At 38.5% G+C, this 21,802-nt stretch overlaps 1 protein-coding gene across 1 annotated transcript; it reads left to right on the top strand.

Moving 5' to 3' along the window:
- The first annotated feature begins 724 nt into the window (after positions 1-724).
- On the top strand, positions 725-20,747 carry tbl3 (transducin beta like 3). The gene is made up of 23 exons (XM_052139460.1): positions 725-885; positions 1,024-1,075; positions 1,178-1,273; positions 3,350-3,397; positions 3,491-3,632; positions 3,951-4,035; positions 4,245-4,415; positions 4,506-4,581; positions 4,729-4,825; positions 8,806-9,017; positions 9,274-9,415; positions 10,253-10,311; positions 10,788-10,894; positions 11,853-11,988; positions 12,544-12,774; positions 12,948-13,018; positions 13,665-13,821; positions 14,880-14,938; positions 16,096-16,199; positions 16,697-16,768; positions 16,866-17,024; positions 17,577-17,670; positions 20,174-20,747. Exons 1-23 carry the CDS (start codon positions 854-856, stop codon positions 20,505-20,507), a joined length of 2,736 nt encoding a protein of 911 aa, XP_051995420.1. The 5' UTR covers positions 725-853; the 3' UTR covers positions 20,508-20,747.
- Positions 20,748-21,802: the final 1,055 nt, after the last annotated feature.

Below are 21,802 nucleotides of genomic sequence, written 5' to 3'. Positions count from 1 at the left end.
TAACTATTTTTGCTTCTCGAAACATCAAAACCCCACAGAGCATACACAACAACATCCTTTTCTGATCGTATGTGGATTATGTTCATAGAATAATATATTTGTATTTTATTTGTAGCTCTCTTTATGATGTTAAAGGCTACATAGGTTTGCATTTATTGTATCATCTATTTATTGGATACATTTTTCATCTGTCAAACTGTATTATGTTTAGCTGTAGATACAAGATGTAGCTACTCTATTAAGCTTGTATGAATGAAACAAATCATATATATATATATATATATATATATATATATATATATATATATATATATATATATATATATATATATATATATATATGTAACACATCATAAGAAAGTGTTTCACCGCTGTTCAAATGCACTTTGGATCGCATCATTTATATGTATAAATGTTTTCCATCTGAAAGGACTAAATATTAAATGAAACAAATGACAATAAAATGCAAAGTAATCTCTTCAGGTTTCAAAATACTTTTTGAATGTAACTGTATTCTAATGACCAATTATTAAATTGTAACTGTAGTGGAATACAGTTACTATATTTTGTATTTTAAATACGTAATCCTGGTACATGTATTCCGTTACTCCCCATATATACTATATATTATGATCTTGAATAAAAAAAAGTGACACATTTTTGTGTGGCATTTGTTGATCTGCCACTAGATGGCACTCAGTGCTTGGATTGTAATTTGACGTCATTTTTGTGCGACGTTTACTTGAACACATGTACCATGCGTGCAAAATGTATGCGTAAATGAAATCTTACACATGCTTTTAATAATAACAACATTTTATCGACAAGAGACGGATACACATTGCGGGTTGTCATGGCTGGAAACACGTTGCTGTTTAAATCAAAGTAAGTGTAATTGTCTTTCATGTTGACTTTTACTTGGGAAATATGAACCTCCAAGTTAACATCACATAAAAGGTTAACAGTTCACCTAAACTATATTATTTGACAGCAAGTTTATGATCTTCTCGCCTGTTTGTTTAGTTATTCGGAAGTCAACAAAATTGAACCGTTTTACAAGGGAGGTAAAGTGCAAGTAAGTTATTCTTGTATCTCGACAACAATATTATCATCTTTTTAGTCAATGTCAGATTTTGATGTTGATCCACTGATATTTTACTTGTGCTTCTCCTTCCAGATAAGTCATGATGAGCAGTACATTTTCTGCACATGTGGACCACGAATCATCATTTTGCAAATCAATACTGGGAAAATTATTCATAGTATCGAGCAGGTCTGTATTTGCATTTGTATTTCTTATACTTCTATATACGTTCAAAATCATTCAAATAAATAAATAAAAGTTTTATATGAATAAATTAATAATTTAACACATAGGTCTAATTTACACTGCTTACACAATTATTAGGCCAATTGTATTCCTCAAGATTCATTTTATTGTTGATTAAGCACTATGCTCTCAGTCAATCCTAAATGTTATTGAACCTCAAACCTGAATTTTTAACAAAGACAGTTTTGTCTTCTGAGAATATATAAGTGTGCACAATTATTAGGCAACTAAATTACAAAAATAATTTCTCCCAGCTCAGTTGTTTATTCTCAATTTTTAGAGTAGGTGGAACAAATGTTGGCCTTTTAAAAATATTCAGTGACCAGTGTAGCCACCCTTCTTTTTGATAACTGCCATGAGCCTTCCATCCATGGAGTCTGTCAGTTTCTTGATCTGTTCACGATTAACTTTCGCCGAAGCAGCAACCACAGCTGATGCTTTTCAAAGAGGTGTATTGTCTCTCCTCACTGTAAATCTCATGTTTGTGAAGGGCCCACAAGTTCTCAGTAGGATTTAAGTCAGGTGAGGAAGGGGGCCAAGTCATTATTTGGGCAACTTTGAGGGCTTTGCTGGCTAGCCAAACAGTGGAGTACTTGGATGAATGTGATGGAGTGTTGTCCTGCATAAAGTTCATGACATTCTTGAATGCTGAGGACATCTTCCTGTACCACTGCTTGAAGAAAGTACTTTCCAGAAACTGGCAGTATGTTTTGGAGTCGAGTTTGTCCATCTTCAATTCAAAAATGTCCTACTACCTCATCCTGAATGATAGCAGCCCATACCAGTACCCCTCCTCCACCTTGCTGGCACCTGACTCGAAGTGGTGCTCTGTGTCCATTAGTGATCCAGCTATGGGCCCATCCATCAAGAATCACTCATTTCATCGGTCCATAAAACCTTCATGTATTTCTTTGCCCAGTCTTGATGCTTGAACTTGTGAATATATTCAGTGGTGGTCGTGTTTCAGCCTTCTTGACCTTGGCCATGTCTCGGAGCACTTGACACCTTGTACTTCTGGACACTGGAGGATAATGGATTGCCGATAGCTTCACGTTTAATTCTTCTCAAGTCTTTTGCAGTTCATTTGCGCCTTCATGCGTTTTTTGCGCTCCAGTTGATTATTTGCAATAAAATGCTTGCCTCAATAATTTAGCTATTTCAAGAGTTTTGCATCCGTTTGAAAGGCATTTTACAATATCTGACTTTTCATTGTCAGTTAAATCTCTTTTTGTCCCATTCTACCTGGGGTAATGAAGCTGCCTAATGATTATGCACACCTTGATATAAGGTGTTAGTCACACCCTCCCCTCATCACACAAATGCATACCACCTGAAAATGATAGAATCCAAAAATCATTCAAGTTTATATGGTTTGGAGCTGGAAAATGTGCATGGAAATAATAAGAGCAGAATACTCACTTACCTAATAATTGTGCGTGCACTGTAAATAATATTTGTGTATAAAAGCAGTTTTGAGCAATAGTAACTCATTCAAAGTTAAGTTTGCAGATCAAAAGGTTTTATAGTTCATACGAATCATAAATTCATGGGGCCTGGGTAGCTCTGCAAGTAAAAACACTGACTACCACACCTGGAGTCGCAAGTCTGAGTACCTCCAGTCAGGCTTCCAAGCAACCAATTGGCCCGGTTGCTACTAGGGAGGGTAGAGTCACATGGGGTAACCTCCTTGAGGTTGCTATAATGTGGTTCTCGCTCTCAGTGGGGCGAGTTGTGCGTGGATGACACAGAGAATAGTGTGAGCCTACACACGCTAGATCTCCGCGGTAACGCACTCAACAAGCCACGTGATAAGATGCACGGATTGAGGCAACTGACATTCTTCCTCCGCCACCCGGATTGAGGCGAGTCACTATGCCACTATGAGGACCTAGAGCGCATTGGGAATTCCAAATTGTGGAGAAAAGTGGGGAAAAAATCATAAATTCAGTCACATGCATCCAAACTTTTGGCTAGTAGTGTATAAAATTCTCATGCTTTGTTTTTTTGTTTTTTGAGCAGGATGATCAGGAGGACATCACATCATTCTCCCTCAGTCCTGATGATGAGGTAAGATCATCTATTGATCCACTGAAATCAAAGCCCCATTTTACTGCCCTGCTGTTTCAGTCTAGATCGAGATGGTTGCTTCTCTCTCTCTAGATGCTGGTGACCGCCAGCAGGTCTTTGCTGTTGAAGCAGTGGGATTGGAAGCAGGAGAACTGCACTCGATCATGGAGGGCCATCCACAATGTGCCTGTGGCCAGCATGACTTTTGACTGCACCTCCACTCTACTAGCAACAGGTGGGAATAAATCGTCTCTTTCATGCACAAACCAGCAATAATCAACAGTTTTAATCGAGGACAAGTTCTAAAAAAATATATAGCATTACTCATAACATTCCTCCCCCAGATTTTAGGCAGAATGTTAGGGACTGACCGTCACTATTCACTTTGCATCTTTTTTCTGGAGGTTGTGATTCTGCCTATTAGAAAGAAAGGCATACATTTTTTGAACATCTTGAGGGTGTGTAAATGATGACAGCATTTTAATTTTTTAGTGAACTGTCCCTTTAATTAGCAGTAATGTTGCTCTTTGTTGTTGTCCTTTTTATTTCGTAGGGGGTTGTGATGGCACCATCAAGCTCTGGGATGTTGTGAAGCAGTACTGCACCCACAATCTGAAAGGATCATCAGGTGTTGTACAGTAAGTACTGAAGTAGTCTTGCGGTCAATTTTTCAGCTTATTCTGGCCAAGAGCTGCCCACTTACACAGGAAGAGTCTGTCTGATCGACATGAAATGGACCAACTACTGGTCTTTTTATTTGTACGTACTCTCAAGGGGAAGGTTTATCTGTAATATTTGATACCGCCATAATAAAGAAAAACATTAAAAAAAAATGTGTTCTTTAAAGTTTGGTTGAGTTCCATCCAGACATCAGCAAGCTGCAGCTCTTCTCTTCCTCTGCGGATTGTGCCATCCGTATTTGGGACCTACGGACCAGCAAGTGTATCTGTGTGCTAGAGAGTCACTACAGTGCCGTCACATCTCTGGCTTTTGCTCCTGATGGCCAGACGCTGGTCAGGTAAAGAAGAACACTACACTTCATTTTGTATCCTCACAAAAAAAATGTAAATAGTCAAATATTAATAGAGACATTCTGTGTCCAATTCAGTTCTGGACGAGACAAAATCTGTACAGTGTGGGACTTGAAGGAGAAGACGGTAAAGAGGACTGTACCTGTCTATGAGGTAAGACTATATGACTGTGTCCCATAAGCTGTACATTTGTCAATAGAGCTTAAAAGATGGAAATTGCAGATTTAATTCTAGAAGTAAATTAAAGTGATTTTTGTTGTTGTTTAGTTTATTTATCTGTATGTGTGTGTGCATGCTTAGGCTGTGGAAGGCGTTGTTGTTCTCCCTGAGAATAGCGATTACTCTAAGATGGGAGCGAAGAGTGATGACTTGCACTTTATCACAGCTGGCAATAAAGGTAAACTGGAGGTCAAATCAAAACGCTATTTAACAAGAAATATCAACGTCACATACTAAAGGGGTTATGGGAGGAATCAAGAATACAGGGAGGGAAAAAAGTATTTGATCCCCTGCTGATATTGTATGTTTGCCTACTGACAAACAAATGATCAGTCTATAATTTTAATGGTGGGTTAAATTGAACTGTGAGAGACAGAATAACAACAGAAAAACACATGTCAAAAATTTTATAAATTGAATTGCATTTTAATGAGGGAAATAATTATTCGACACCTCTGCAAAACATGACTTAGTACTTGGTGGCAAAACCCTTGTAGGCAATCACAGAGGTCAGACGTTTCTTGTAGTTGGCCACCAGGTTTGCACACTTCTCAGGAGGGATTTTGTCCCACTCCTCTTTGCAGATCTTCTGCAAGTCATTAAGGTTTCGAGGCTGACGTTTGGCAACTCGAACCTTCAGCTTCCTCCACAGATTTTCTATGGGATTAAGGTCTGGAGACTGGCTAGGCCACTCCAGGACCTTATCGTGCTGCTTCTTGAGCCACTCCTTTGTTGCCTTGTCCGTGTGTTTTGGGTCATTGTCATGCTGGAATACCCATGGCCCCGTCCATCTTCCCTTTGATGCAGTGAAGTTGTCCTGTCCCCTCAGCAGAAAAACCCCCAAAGTGTAATGTTTGCACCTCCATGTTTGACGGTGGGGATGGTGTTCTTGAGGTCATAGGCAGCATTCCTCCTCCTCTAAACATGGCGAGTTGAGTTGATGCCAAAGAGCTCGATTTTGGTCTCATCTTACCACAATATTTCACCCAGTTCTCCTCCGAATCATTCAGATGTTCATTGGCAAACTTCTGACGGGCCTGTATGTGCTTTCTTGAGCAGGGGGACCTTGCGGGCGCTGCAGTTTTTCAGTCCTTCACGGCGTAGTTTTACCAATTGTTTTCTTGGTGACTAGGGTCGCAGCTGCCATGAGATCATTGACAAGATCCTCTCGTGTAGTTCAGGGCTGATTCCTCACCGTTCTCATGATCATTGCAACTCCACATGGTGAGATCCTTCATGGAGCCCCAGACTGAGGGAGATTGACAGTATTTTGTGTTTCTTCCATTTGTGAATAATCACACCAACTGTTGTCACCTTCTCACCAAGCTGCTTGGCGATGGTCTTGTAGCCCATTCCAGCCTTGTGTAGATCTACAATCTTGTCCCTGACATCCTTGGACCGCTCTTTGGTCTTGGCCACAGTGGAGAGTTTGGAATCTGATTGATTGATTGGTTCTGTTAACAGGTGTCTTTTATAGCTGAGATTAGGAGCACTTCTTTTAAAGAGTGTGCTCCTAATCTCAGCTCGTTACCTGTATAAAACACCTGGGAGACAGAAATCTCTGCTTGAGAGGGGGTCGAATACTTATTTCCCTCATTATAATGCAATTCAATTTATAACATTTTTGACATGCATTTTTTGTTGTTATTCTGTCTCTCACTGATCAAATTAACCTACCATTCAAATTATGAACTATCATTTGTTTGTCAGTGGGCAAATGTACAAAATCAGCAGGGGATCAAATACTTTTTTCCCCTCACTGTCAATGTTATAGCTAAAAATAAAAAAAAGAAATTTCTTTTGCATGATGAAAATGAAGCTATTTTAGGACCAAAATCATCCTGACTGGATTTATAGATTATTTTTTTATTAAAGTCAGCTGAAGTTAAATTCAGTACAAGAAATACTGTCATTTATGATGTGTAACATCTGTACTTTATTTTACTTTACAATTTAAATGAATATTTCACCCAAAAATGAAAATGGTCACATTTATTCACCATCATGCCATCCCAAATGACTTTCTTCTACTGAATACAACAAATTAAGATTTTTAGATTTTTTTCTTTAGCTTTGTAGTTCCATACAATGCAAATATATGGTAACCAGAACTTTGAAGCTCCAAAAAGCACATAAATGCAGCATAAAAGTAATCCACAAGTCTCCAGTGGTTAAATCCATGTCTTCTGAAGTGATCTCCTCTGTTTTGGGTGAGAACAGACCTAAAATGTAACACTTTTGCACTATACTTGCTATTGCAGTCTCTAGGCACGATCATGATTTCAAGCTCAAGTATACTTTGCACCATCTAGCACTCTGCGAATGTGTGATGCACTAGTTAGTGTAATCGAACTTAAAATCATGATTGTGCCTTGATACCACAATGACAAGATGTATAGTGATAAAGAAGTTACATTTTGGTTTTCTCACCCAAAACAGATGAGATCACTTCAGAAGACATGGATTTAACCACTAGAGACTTGTGGATTACTTTTATGCTGCCTTTATGTGCTTTTTGGAGCTTCAAAGATCTGGTTACCATACATTTGCATTGTATGAACCTACAAAGCTGAAATATTCTTCTAAAAATTTTAATTTGTGTTCAGCAGAAGAAAGAAAGTCATACACATCTGGGATGTCATGTGGGTGAGTAAATGGTGGTGACATAATTTTCATTTTTCGGTGAACTATACCTATATAGATGAATTAGAATGAGATATTTTGCATTACATTAGGCTACTAAAAATGTTCCTAAAAGTAGGCTTTCATTTCTTTATGCTAAACATTTTTCGTTTTTTATATTTTTTTTAATTTTTGGGGTAAATGACAAACATGCTCTTTAACATTTCTTGAAATTCTTGGCTTTCAAATCTTTGCGCTGCTTTAAAACATTAGGCTATTAATGAATTGTTTGTTTAGTGAACATATATTCTGCAACAGTGATAATGTAGTAAGGATTGAATCATAGTTAATCCCTTTGTCATTACATATTAATCACTTTTCATTAGGGTTGCTCCGATCGATTGGCCACCGATCGGTATCGGCCATTATTCACATCCTATGACTCGATTGGTGATCGATAATTTGGCCGATCACATAAACCGATCGCTCATGGCTCCTTACTTCAGCAGCACTTTCATGACATCACAGAGTGTGGGGAATACCGGCAAAGTGTTATAAGACGACAAGGTGATTCAGCAGTTAAGAACTATACACAGAGAAGGAATGTGAATATGAAAAGTCTGCCTCTAGCCTAGGCCAATCAGGTGTAAAATATGTGCAATTTTACATGCGACATGGCAAAGGGAAAACGGCGCAAGCTGTGAAATTCTATTTTTTTTTTATCATTCATGGCGGCAGCTTCTCAGTCTCCACCTGGTATAGACATCTCGGTAATAATTCGAGTGACAATACGTGGTGTAATTCAAATTCTTTAATTAAAAATCTCCCCATTAAACGACAGAAACATAGTCCAGAAACATACGCTCTATTTCTTTTCTATTGCTTTTCTTTCATCTCTCTCCCTCATGAGAGAGAACGTGTTCCCCTCATTAAAGTTCAAGCAGCAAGGAAGGAATTTATTAATATAATTATTTATAAAATATTAAAATACCATAATTTAATATATTAAATATAATGTTAAAATAAAAATATAAATAACATTAATAATAAGAAGAAATGGCAATGTATCAACAATCAAAAATGTTCCATTAGGTTTTATTGCAACTATGGGTTATCAGTTTGTCTTCAGTTTGACATTATAGCTTCATTTTTATATAGGGCTAGCTATTGTAATATAGAGAATATTTTATTAGCCTATACTTATTTTAAAGATTTTTTTTTTTTTTTGTCAGCAAAACTTGGCAAAGTGGATATTCAATTAATAGTGACAGTGTGCAGAAAGCTTACATATGGCCAGTTATGATCGAGATCTTGATAAAAGGTGAAATGATCGGAATTGGTATTGGCCGATCAGGTGACAAAAAGATCGGTATCAGCTGTAAAATTCCTGATCGGAGCATCCCTAGTTTTCATATTAATTCTCTTATTTAGTGTAAAATAAAGGCAGTCCTAGAACTGAACCCTGCGGAACACCAGTGGCCAGTTAGTGTGGTAGTTTATGTTCAGGTGTGTGAATATTCTGATGGTCCTTCACAGGTGTCCTGAGAGTGTGGGAGTCCAGCTCAGCACGCTGTGTGTTTACACAGACACTACCTGATGCTCCTGCTCTCATCACGGAGGAGGGTGATCTGGACCCACGCAGTCTGTTGCACTGCCTGTCCATGCCTCAATCCAACAGACTGGCCACAGTCACCGCAGAGCATAACATCCTCATCTATAAGCTGCCCGATTTCGCTGTAGAGCAGCAGGTTAGTCAGGCTAGAGTTCTCTTTTCATCTGTCTGCCTCTAGCCTAGATATATCCTGAACTTAAAAAAATGGTTCCCCCCCAAAAGGCGAACATTCAAATGAACATGTCTTTTTTTGTGCCACTGAAGAAAGTCATACTGTTTTAGGACACCATGAGGATGTGTAAATGATGACAGGATTTTTTTTTAGAACTTTTAAATCCTATTACATTGCAGAAAAGTTGACTCTTTGTCTTGTTTTTCCTCTTCTTTTAAAGTTTGTTGGCTACAATGATGATATCTTGGATGTGAAGTTTTTGGGGAAGGATGACACACACATCGTTGTGGCTACTAACAGCTCTCAGTTGAAGGTCTTTGAGCTGGCCACCAATAGCTGCCAGATTTTGTATGGACACACAGGTCAGTGACAGCCACCAGAGGGCATCAGCACTGTGTGTATGCCTGCTGCATGCTACAGAGTATATGCTGTATACTGCATGCTATTTTGTAATGAATAGAATCATGATACATTATAGAACTCGTAACGTTGGTTCATGAATTTGGTACGAGACATTAATTTAGTTGCCATTGCTAATCTCTAAAAAGTTAGGTAAGTGTGAACTATCCAAAGTAGGAATGCCTCTTGTGGGTTTCAGTCCACTGCTGAAACAGCTGGCTTATAGAGGCATCCTCACAATGGTATCCACTTATCTCAGAAACAAACACTAATTTTGCAATTTAAAAGTCCAAAAAAAGTTATTACATTGAATATTGAGCACTTCGAATTGTGGGACACAGTAGTCCGTACAGAATTCCCTGGTTATATACAGCATTTGTATAATACATAGGTCATCTGTGTATTCAATGCACTAAGAAAATTCACATACTCTTTACAGTGAACATGCTGCATATGTTTCTAAAATAGTAGTAGTATGCTATTCTGAACATTCCCTTTTTCCATGATGACCGCAACCCAGGTTTCCACACAACAAAATGTCATGCACATAAGAAATAATTGGTTTTCTCCATTTACTTGACCTTTAATGCTAATAAACAATGGGTTTACACAGGTTTGCACTGTGCATTAATTGTCACTCAAGTTATTTAGTTGTTCTTGTGTAAACACTAGAATGGAAAAAGGAATTGTTACACTGAATGGATTCTCAAGTGGCACTTGTCATCAGTCTACATTTTTGACATTCTCGTCAACAAAACTGTCTTGGCATCTCCTGAACAACTATGATAATCTGTCTGCAGATACCATCTTGTCTATAGATGTGTTGCGAAAGGGCTACATGTTCGCAAGCTGTGCAAAGGTGAGTCTGCTTCTTTTTGCTAGAAAGCTGGACTGGTAGGGCCTGGGTAGCTCAGCGAGTATTGATGCTAGGTCTCCTATGCAACCATATTGGCCTGGTTGCTAAGGAGGGTAGAGTCACATGGGGTAACCTCCTCGTGGTCGCGATTAGTGATTCTCGCTCTCAGTGGGGCACGTGGTAAGTTGTGCGTGGATCGTGGAGAGCAGCATGAACCTCCACATGCTGGGAGTCTCTGTGGTGTCGTGCACAACGAGCCACGTGATATGATGCGTCCTCCACCACCCAGATTGAGGCGAGTAACCGTTCCACCACGAGGACCTACTAAGTTGTGGGAATTGGGCATTCCAAAATTGGGGAAAAAAGGGGATAAAAAAAGAATGAAAGCTGGACTGGTGACTTATCAGTTAAACGTTTAAAGTATTTCATTCTGAAAGCACAGTTTCGTCCACAGAGTGTTTATTTAATGTTTTGCACAGGACAAGTCCCTGCGGCTGTGGAGGATGAACCCGGAGAGTGGCCACGTGCAGTGTGTGGCTCAGGGCAGCGGACACTCGAATGCAGTGGGCTCCATCGCCTGCTCTAGGTCAGATATCTGTAGCCATGCCGTCAGCACTGAAAAGAATATTAGTTTTATTTGATAAGATGTATAAGATGAGGCACGTTGTAATTGCACAGATATCCCAAAGCATCTCTGTTAGTACAGATGGGAATCTGGTTCCGTCTTAAAGGGTTATTTCACCCAAAAATGAAAATGCTCTCATGATGTACTTACCTATTAATCCATCCCAGATGTGTATGACTTTCTTTCTTTAGCAGAACTGAAATGAAGATTTTTATAAGCACATTTCAGCTCTGTTTGTCCATAAAATGAAAGTGAATGGGTGCCATGAGCCTGCTGGCTATTTGATGTCCAAAAGGCATATTTAGGCAGCATAAAATGTATCCAATGTATTTATAAATGTGCTTATAAAAATCTTCACTTCGGTTCTGCTGAAGAAGGAAAGACATACACATCTGGGATGGCTTAAAGGTGAGTAAATAATGAGAGAATGATCATTTTTGGGTGAACTAACCCTTTAAGTACACAGCTCCAGTAACAGTTCTCAAATGAGTTGTGTGTAATCCCGGACCTCGATTCACAACCCTATACGTTATACCTCTTTTACCCATTTAAAAAGTATTTGATTGAAGCCCTTCTGCCTGCAAGCTGTTCCTTGTAACAGAAAATGTTGAATTGCCATTAACATGTAGTGAAAATTGGCTATTTATAATATGGCTAATCTTTTTGCTGTTTCCCCAGAACATATTTCCATTGTTAATCATTTGTAGAAAAACAAGTGTCTGTTTCCTGGGCTACTTTTGAAATGTTGACACATTTCATCATACCATTAATAGACTTGGCACCGTTTATTTCTCCCCTCTAATGACTTGATAGTAGGCGCACGCCTGTAAGCTGCCGCAGAAATGCAAACAGACATGCATAAATGTAAAAAGGTACATACTAACTCTTCTAAAAGCTGTTTCCCTCTTCCTGTACACAGGTTAAAGAAAGTCTTCCTGGTATCAGGGAGTCAGGACTGCACTGTTAAAGTGTGGGACCTGCCTGACCCTCTTCCTGCTGCAGGGTTTGAACCGGCCTTGATGACTTCACGACTCACAGAGAAAGCTCACGATAAGGTGGGTCATTGGCATGGTCACTGTTATACTCACACAGGAAATGCTTTCAATTAAACTACTGTCAGGTAAAACCTGGGCTGTCCAGAATGAAACCTTATATGTCTTGTTACACAATGGGTTTTGACTGCAGAAAGCAAGACCTCAAGCACGTTCCAGTTCTTCAGATTTCTATTGTTTTGATGTCTTTGACAAAAGGAGCTAGCATGTAAAATGTATTCTACACATTGACTATGAGCCGGTGAATTTAAATGAACCACCTAAATATACTTGTTCACTGAAATGAATCAGAGTTCCCAACGCTTTATATGAGAGCACACATTTTAGACGAATGCGTTTATTACCTCCTTTTGCTTCAATTTAAATCTGTGCCTGCAATAAAATATGACAAAAATGGAAAAGCTTAAAACAGCTGAACTACTGTCACAATATTGCAAAAGTAGTTACGTTAATAATGTTGCTACTTGGTTACTTCCCAACTCTGCTTCACCCCTGGTTTTTATTTTGCTTCTAATTATCCTTGTCTTCTGTTGATCTGTCTCTCAAATGTTCCTAAAGGATGTGAACAGTGTGGCCATCTCTCCCAATGACAAACTGCTGGCGTCTGGCTCTCAGGATCGCACAGCTAAACTCTGGTCGCTGGCCGATATGAGTCTGTTAGGGGTCTTCAGAGGTCACAGTCGAGGTATCTGGTGTATTCAGTTCTCTCCTGTGGATCAGGTCTTGGCTACGGCATCCGCAGACGGCTCCATCAAACTGTGGGGCATTCACGATTTCAGCTGCCTCAAGGTAAGTTACACTTTAACATTGGCCACATGGTGATTGTGAAATGCATTATACAGTATTTATATTTAATTGATATAAAATATATTTGATTTTGTCTTTGTCTTTGAGAGTCTGTACATGCAGAAGTTTGTTTGGTTGATTCTTGAGATTAATGTGGGTTTTTTTTTTCTCTGCAGACATTTGAGGGACATGATGCCTCTGTACTAAAGATTACATTCGTCAGCCGGGGAACTCAGCTAGTCTCTGGGTAGGTTTACTGCATTTTCTGTCTGCAGTCCAAACACACACACGCGGTCTACCACTAATAGTCTGAACCTTTTGAAAATGATTCTGTGCATGGGGGCCTGGGTAGCTCAGTGAGTGTTGACGCTTACTACCACACCTGGAGTCACAAGTTCGAATTCAGGGTGTGCTGACTGACTCCAGACATGCTTCCTAAGCAACCAAATTGGCCTGGTTGCTAGGGAGGGTAGAGTCACATTGGGTAACCTCCTCGTGGTCTCTATAATGTGGTTCTCGCTCTTGGTTGGGCACGGAAAATGGATGCCGCGGAGAATAGCGTGAAGCCTCTACACGCGCTAGGTCTCCGTGGTAATTCACTCAGCAAGCCACGTGATAAGAGGCACAGATTAAATGTCTCAGATACAGAGGCAAATGAGATTCGTCCTCCGCCACCCGGATTGAGGCGAGGCACTACGCCACCACGAGGACTTGGAACGCATTGGGAATTGGACGTTACAAATTGGGGAGAACATTTTTTTTATTATGTGCTTGTGGTCCATGCAGGTTACTGTACTCAAACCAACTATTGCAGCTTTTGGACAGTTTTTGCATTTTAGTTTTTCATAAAGGTGTAACCAATTACCCGGCCTTTTTTCTATGTAATTTTGCAGTGGTTCGGATGGACTCATGAAGTTGTGGACTATAAAAACGAATGAGTGTGTGAAAACCTTTGACGCTCACCAGGACAAAGTGTGGGCTCTTCATGCTAGCAGCAAAGATGACCTGATAGTGACTGGATCTGCTGATTCCACCATTATACTCTGGAAGGTCAGTCCATACAGACGTCAACTGAAGGAGGAAATGTGCCAATGCAACGCTTGACAGCATAGCTACTTAAAATGGTGCATGTATTAAGAAGAAAGGGACAATGTTTTACATAATAGCAGGGGAAATTATCCATTCCAGTTCCTTATTTCTTGACATTCACTATCATTTAAAGTCTAACATGAAGCAGCATTTACAACACTTTTAACTTCAACAATGTGAGATTTTTCTGCTTGAAACAGTATTCGATGGAAAATAATAAAAGGTGGGGCTTGTTTTTATCTATTGGGATTTGGTTGGACTGTGAGGATGTAATATTTTAGACTGATTATTATTAGCTAATAATAGCCAATTAGCTAATGACCACATACCCTTGATTTTCAGCAGAAAAGTCAGCACAGAGGCAAAACTTTTATTAAACCAAAATAATTTTAAAAGATTATTTCATTAAATTATGAAAGATTAAAAAACATGTTTTCTCTTTAGAGTAACGCGCACTGACAAATCGTGCATAGTAAAAAGCAAATGGGAAATTAAAAAAGTAAATAGGGTTTATTTTTTTCCATTGTGTTTTGAGGTGTTTATTATGAAGTTATTTAGAGCACATTAGTATGCTGTCTGAGAGAAACTCAAGCACTTATTTTCATGGCCATATATGTCAGAAGGGTAATTGCAGTGTAAAAAGCACACAGCTCACTGGGCCTAGCAAGTTACATTTGCGTAAAAATATTAATGAACAATTATGAGTGCCACTGCTGAGATTTCACATAGTGCATATAGGGGAAACACTTTAGCCCTAGCATGATGCAGGTCAGACTCGAATATGCATCTACCACATGAGCAGCACTGCTGCACCATTGCTCCAACAAATAACATTTTGCCTTTATTTCTTCGAAATACCTTGCAGGTTTTTGTTAGGTAACCAACCCTTCAATTGTTTTTATTGTCCAAATTGCTTGTTGACATTGTTTCGAATTAGTAACGGTGGCATCGTTGGTACTTGTTTCAATAGATTTGCCCGTTTTAATTGTCATTTGTTTCTCTTTCTCTCTCCACTTTAGGACGTGACTGAAGAGGAGCTTGCAGAGGAGCAGGCCAAACAAGAAGAACAAGTTCTTAAGTAAGACTTCTCTGCCCATATTTCAAATATGTAACATTTGTCATCACGTATTTAGAAATCTGATGAAAGATTGAAAAGGTCAGAGATGTCAAAACATTTCAGCACAGCACATAGAGTCCTACACGCTTATTTGATTTGACTGTGCCTTAAACGTAAAACCACAACATGTGACAACATTCATCTCTAAAATCATTCCTACATAAACCCTAACAGCTAGTTCACACCTTTACCAAGGTCATTTATAATACTTTATATGTTTATACATAAGCTTTATCACTGTTTTGGTATGATTTCTGTGCTTGGTGTGGTTGCTAAAGCAAAAGCCACTATAACTGTTCATACAGAGTATGTAGGGTTAGAGATTTTTTTTAATTACGTTCGAAGCAACTTATCATTTTAACCTGGTGGGCTCGACTATTATGAGTTGCAGCAAGCAACACTTGGTGACACTCTAGCAACCAACAAGAACACTGTAGCAATGCCCAAGGAACCACCCTGATTTCCATAGCGACCGCCTAGTACTCACCAAGAAGACCCTAGCAACCTTGTAATCCCCTAGAACACCCTAACCTCCTTGTAATCACACAGAACAACACCCTAACTACCTCGTAAACAACCTGAACACCCTAACCACCTTGTGAACACCCTAAAAACCTTGTAGTCACCCAGAACACCTTAACCGCCTCGTAATTGCCCAGAACACCCTAACTGCCTTGTAATCGCCCAGAACACCCTAACTTCTTCGTAATCACACAGAACAACACCCTAACTACCTCGTAAACAACCTGAACACCCTAACCACCTTGTGAACACCCTAACTGCCTCGTAATCGCCCAGAACACCCTAACTGTTGCCTAGAAACCACCCTGAACACCCTGCTAACAACTGCTCAGAACATCTGATACTCTAAAGTTTGTGTAGGCAAGCGCCACTCAGTTTTTCTTTTAGAAAATGTAAAAAGCTTTCTATTTTTGTATATAAAATAATCACTATGGTGTAGCCTAAAAAATTCTTGACATGATGTGATCATATTAATTGTATTTATTAATGCAACCTCTAAAGTGTGCCATCTTTCTGTTTTTTGCAATTTCAAAAGCATGTTGTAAATACCATTTTTAATAAAGAGTGTTTATAGTATTTATGGTGTCTCTTAACAGGCAGCAGTTGTTGTCAAATTTACTCCATGAGAAGAAATATCTAAAGGCTCTGGCTATCGCTATCTCTCTGGATCAGCCACACACCGTGTTACGTGTTATTAAAGGTACTTTTTCTTTATATGTGTTAATGAGTCAGCCTGTGTTGTTTACTTTCAAAATGTATTTCTCCTAAACAGGCACTCTGGTCGTTAAATATAAAAACATGTCGAGCAGCATTCATATTTAATTTATTTAAGACACAGCTGATTTTAATGACAAGATTCTTTAGAAAAGTCATGATAATATGATGCAACCATGATGAATAAACTTGTTGAAATGGAAAGTTAGGATTGGTGCCATTTTATAACTTTTTTATGATTGGGCTTTGATTTTATGATTGGAAACACAAGTCGTAGTTATTCAATGAAAATCTTGTCCTCCACTCAAATTTCAGTCCGTTCCTCACATAAAGCTATCGCATGGCTTCGGAATATTTGGAATATACCGCATTAGCCCCAATCCTCATTCACTTGAAATAAATGACAGATTTTTATTTTTTTATTGAACTACTCATTTAATGCTTAATACTTTAATACTCTATTAAATACTTGTCTTTTTACAGAAATTCGTCAGCAAGATGATGCCTCACAGCAGCTAGAAATGACCCTCCTGAAACTCCGTCGGGATCAGAAAGGTTTATTTACTTCATATGCTGTTATAGGACACTAGGTCATCAGGTTCATTCTGATTGTCTTGCCTTGTTGTGTTACTATAATCTCTTGTGTATTCAGAGTCAGTCTTGCGGTATTGTGTGGTGTGGAACACTAATTCACGGAGCTGTCTAGACGCTCAGGCCGTTCTGCAGGTGCTGCTCACACACCTGAGCCCAGAGGAACTGCTGCAGTATCAAGGGGCCCGCACACATCTCGAGGGTCTCATCCCATATACAGGTGCCCTAAACACACAAGTGGTTTTCCCATATCAACACACACATGGTAAACAGGGTACTGCTAAGAGATTGTAGTCGTTAGATGTAGAATTCCGATCCTTTCAGTACTTTTGAAAATAATTATTTGGAAATAAGAAATGCAATTCTTATTGTATTTACTGCACTTAGCAGCCTGTTGCCAAATGATTAGATCATTTACAGATTTTTTTTAAATGGCATGTTTGCATACATTTTAGAGGCATAAATGCAATCCAATAATTGATCCTAACCAGATATTTATAAAAAGTCTAAACAAACAAGAAATTTTATAACATTTTATTATTTCATTGATTACAACAAATCTCATATGTATCTTTAACTGCACATTGTAATATGAACAAGCAGTCAGTCAAATTAAAGTAACAGCTTCAGAGACAGTTTAGACCGTAATATAGCTAAATTTTACTTCATGCTTGTGAGACTTCAACAGTTTTGATTTAATTTACAGTTGGGCCTTCATAGCTTGCGCATCAGTATATAATAGTACAGTGATGGTTTTTGTTTTTTCTTACAGAGAGACACATGCAGCGGATTGGGCGTCTCCTGCAGTCCTCCATGTTTCTGGATTACATGTGGCAGAAAATGCGTATCACGGGGGGTAAAGACAGGTAAAAGTCTGAGAAAAGTCCTGGTTGTGTATTCATTGATTTTAAGTAGTTCTTGCTAATTGTTATTGCTAATTATTAGCTATTATTGCTCGTACTTTTTATAAAAAATATGGATTGTGATTGGCAGATCGTTTGTTTAAACGCAGGACATAAGAAATCACACTTATGGTGCATTCACCTACAACGCGAAGTGAGCGTTTCACGCTGCGCGATTACATACAAAGTCAATGCAAAGACTCGAATAGACGTGAATTCATACCAGGCAGCGCGAATGGCGCAACTCAAGCATGCAAAATTTCAACTCAAGCAAAAAATCTGCATGACGTGTTGTCGCGAAAGCCTATCAGCATTAAGATTGTCCGGATATCACTGACATAGTAGCAGAAGAAATCTGGAAAAATTATTGTAGCGGTGTGTGGGCATCTGGAATTGTATGACACAATACATATACCAGACGAAAAAAGACATCTCTTGGAGGAAAGTCAGCGAGGAAGTTGGACTACCTGGTAAGTTCTGGAAATATACGTAGAATATTTCAAGACGTAGAAGCCCCTCCTCTTGTCCTTTTCCGGAAAATAAGGGGGAATAACGGGTTTGCGTTACTCGCGAGTTTAAACACACATTTATAATCCAGCAGTCAAATTTGCGAGGCAAAAATTGTGTGTGAAAGTGAAAGCACCATTACACTAATTTAGATGAATATCCTGGTTAAAAATGTGTATGAATAATAAGGTGCCCATTTTCAAGAATCATTACATTAGTAGTAATTCTGACTCACTGTTCTGTAAGGAAAAAGATACTGCAAAGTGCAAACTGATGTTGTAATGAATTAAACGACAATTAAAGATGTGTATACAAATCTGATGTAACGTGAGTTGTGACAGACGGTGTGTGGAACAATAGAGACTTAGTGATTATGCATGCTTGCAGTGTCATTAAACATGCACAGTCTCCAGGTGAATGGATATCCCCACAGTCGCATACTTCACGTACACTATGATACCCTTTTTATTGTAAAAATTGATTTCCTTGTTGGTGATGAAGTGGCAGTTCTTCAGAATTCATTTGTTTAAAGTGAGTCACTCTTCTTAACTTTCAGGAAGTGTGGCTTGAAATCAATACTTCTCTCCACGTTTCATACTACCTTTTTTTAGATCTTCAAACGAGATCTAACATAAAACAAAGACGACCTGAATAAACACAAAATCCAAAACTTTAATTTATTTTGAGCCATTCAGAGGTGGACCTACTCCTATGCTTTGGATCATTGTCGTGCTGCATAATCCAGTTGTTCTTGAGTTTTAACTCAGACTGATGACAGGACATTCTCCTTTAGGATTATCTGGTAAAGAGAAAAGTCACTCTGTTTCTGAAGTAGCATAGCATCCCCACACCACCACCACAATGCTTGACCATAGGCATCTTTTAGTGGAATTCTGTGTTTGATTTATGCCAGATATAACGGGACCCCTGTCTTCCAAACAGTTCCATTTTCAACTCATCAGTCCACAAAACATTCCCCCAAAAGCCTTGAGGATCATCAAGGTGTGTTTATGCAAAATTCAGATGAGCCTTAATGTTCTGGGTTAGCAGTGGTTTTCGCCTCTCCACTCTTCCATGGATGGCATTTTTACCCAGTGTCTTTCTGATAATGTAGTCATGAACCGTGACCTTTATTGATGCGAGTGATGCCTGTTGTTCCTTGGATGGTGTCCTTGCCTTTTGTGTGACTTCCTGGATGAGTCGTCGCTGTGCTCTTGGAGGAATTTTGGAAGGTCTGACACCTCTGAAAAGGTTCACTATTGTGCCAAGTGTTCTCCATTTGGAGATAATGACTCTCACTCTTGTTCTTTGGAGTCCCAGAGCCTTTGAAGTAACTTTGTAACCCTTCCCAGACTGATGTACTTCAATCACCTTTTTCCTCATCATTTCTGGAATTTCTTTCGACCTTGGCATAGTGTGCTACTGGCTGAGACCTTTTAGCCAACTTCATACTGCTGCAAAAGTTCTATTTAGGTGTTGATTTGATTGAACAGGGCTGGCAGTAATCAGGCCTGGGTTTGTCTAGTCCAGCTGAATCACATTATGAATGCAGCTTTACAGATTTTGGGATTTAGTAACTAAGGGGGAAAATAGTTTTTCCACACAGGTTCAGTTGGTATTGGCTAACATTTTTGCCTCAATAAATAATATTATAATTTCTGCATTAAATGTTATTTTATTGTAGTTTACTAGTTTTTTTGTTGTTGTTGTTTTTTCTTGCATAATATATAGAAGGGTCCATAAAACCACTAGATCACCATGTCACAAATGCACTTATTTAAATATTGTCCTAGAAGTAGTGCAAAATTTTAAATGTTTGTTTAATTTATTTGTTGTACTATTTACAGAATTCTAGTATTTAGTTTATTTTTATTTTTAAAACTTTTTTGAATCCCAGTTTTTTTAACGTGTACCCCATCGTTTGACATTAATCAAAGTTTGTCTTTTTTTTTCTCTCTAGCGTGAACTTGGACGATGAGGAGATGGACACCACTCCTCAGGCCACCTTCTACATAGACAAGCAACCAGTGGAGATAACTGACATTCAAGCTCCTCCGCAAAAACAAGAAGATGATGATGATGATGAAGATTTGGAGGGTTCAGAAAATAGTGTGGAGGTTCTTGATGAAGATGAAAGTGTCAGTGCATCTAAAAGTGCCAATGTAAGTGGCAAGAAACCGAATGGGGTGAATGGAGGTCATGTGTCCAGTGAGGATAGTGAAGATGATGATTTAATTGAAATTCCCACCAAATCTGCAGGTCCCGCCCCCTGTATAACAGTGGCTATAAGGTGATTGGCCGATATAGCTGTCAATCAAGAGTCTCTTTAATCAGTACTGTATTTTGAATTGATGGACCACCTTTGCTCTGAAGAGAGTCAGTGAATCCTTTTTGCAGATGATTCAACACGTTTTGTTGTCTCTAGATATGTCTAGACAATGTCTAGATACTGTTTGTATCACCACATGAAATTAAATACTCTTATATGCTTTTATGTAGTTGTTCATTCATTATTCTATTAAATAATGTTCATATCTCTTGGGAAAGAATACATTGTATTATTTTCAATTTGGGTTGTTAATGAATTTAAAATAATCAGCCTCAGTTTATAAAAACTAAAAACGTGTTATTAGTAATACACATACAATGGAAGTAAATACGCAACAATTGAGCACTAAATGATCAAATGTGTGGTCAACCATATGGGATTTTAAATGTGTGATCGCAATATCTAGCAAGCAGGGCCGTTATAATTCGTATTAAATGGGTTGGCCGATATATTGGTTTATCACTTATTAAAATTCACAGTTCTCAATTTTTTTCTTAAGTGTAACCACAAGACTTAATCTTTCAATGTGTTCACATGAAACTAGTGTGATAGAATCACTTACCAAGTCTGTGCAAAATATGTATGTAATATTTCAATTCATGCTAAGCCCATGTTAATCCATTACCATTGAAGGACATGATGTAATATTTGCGAAGCACTGTTTACATATAGTAAACTCCACTCTCAGGAATTACATCAGTAACGCATAGCCAGAAGTTCCTCCACCTAGAAAAATTGTCCCACCACTTGGATGATTTTTGCAGCTTTATGTATCAAATAAGAAACTTTTTTTTTTACTGAATAATTGTTTTAACTAAAAATACAAGCTTTCTGCTTTCAAATCCTCTGGTGTTGCAGTCAGATTTCCATTGTAAGTGAATTACTGACTGATAGGACTAGTAGAAATTGTTTTCTGTTGCAATCAATAGCATGTCACAGACACATTAGATAAAGTTTAACTTTGGTACTAAAGCTGAACATTCCTTAAACACCTCACTAGTAGAGTATCATGGAACATCCAGTAGACCTGCAGTACAAACAACCATTTCCAAAAACTTTCCACTTTGTCCACATTCACACTTATTTGTTTTCATTTGAAAACTCAGTTTCAGTTTCCTAATGTAATCTCTTGGGCAAAGTATGTGGTTCTGTAGAGCATTTCCTTGGAGAAAAATGTCCAATGCTGCATCTGAATATCTATACTTCTCTACTATATACTGTATGTAGCGGAGTGACGAGACACAGACAGTGGATCTGCAT

Source organism: Xyrauchen texanus, chromosome 12 (assembly GCF_025860055.1).
Source record: "Xyrauchen texanus isolate HMW12.3.18 chromosome 12, RBS_HiC_50CHRs, whole genome shotgun sequence".
In the NCBI taxonomy this organism is placed as follows: domain Eukaryota; kingdom Metazoa; phylum Chordata; class Actinopteri; order Cypriniformes; family Catostomidae; genus Xyrauchen; species Xyrauchen texanus.
Note: the sequence above shows the minus strand (reverse complement) of the source record. Positions and strands in the feature narration are given on the sequence as shown.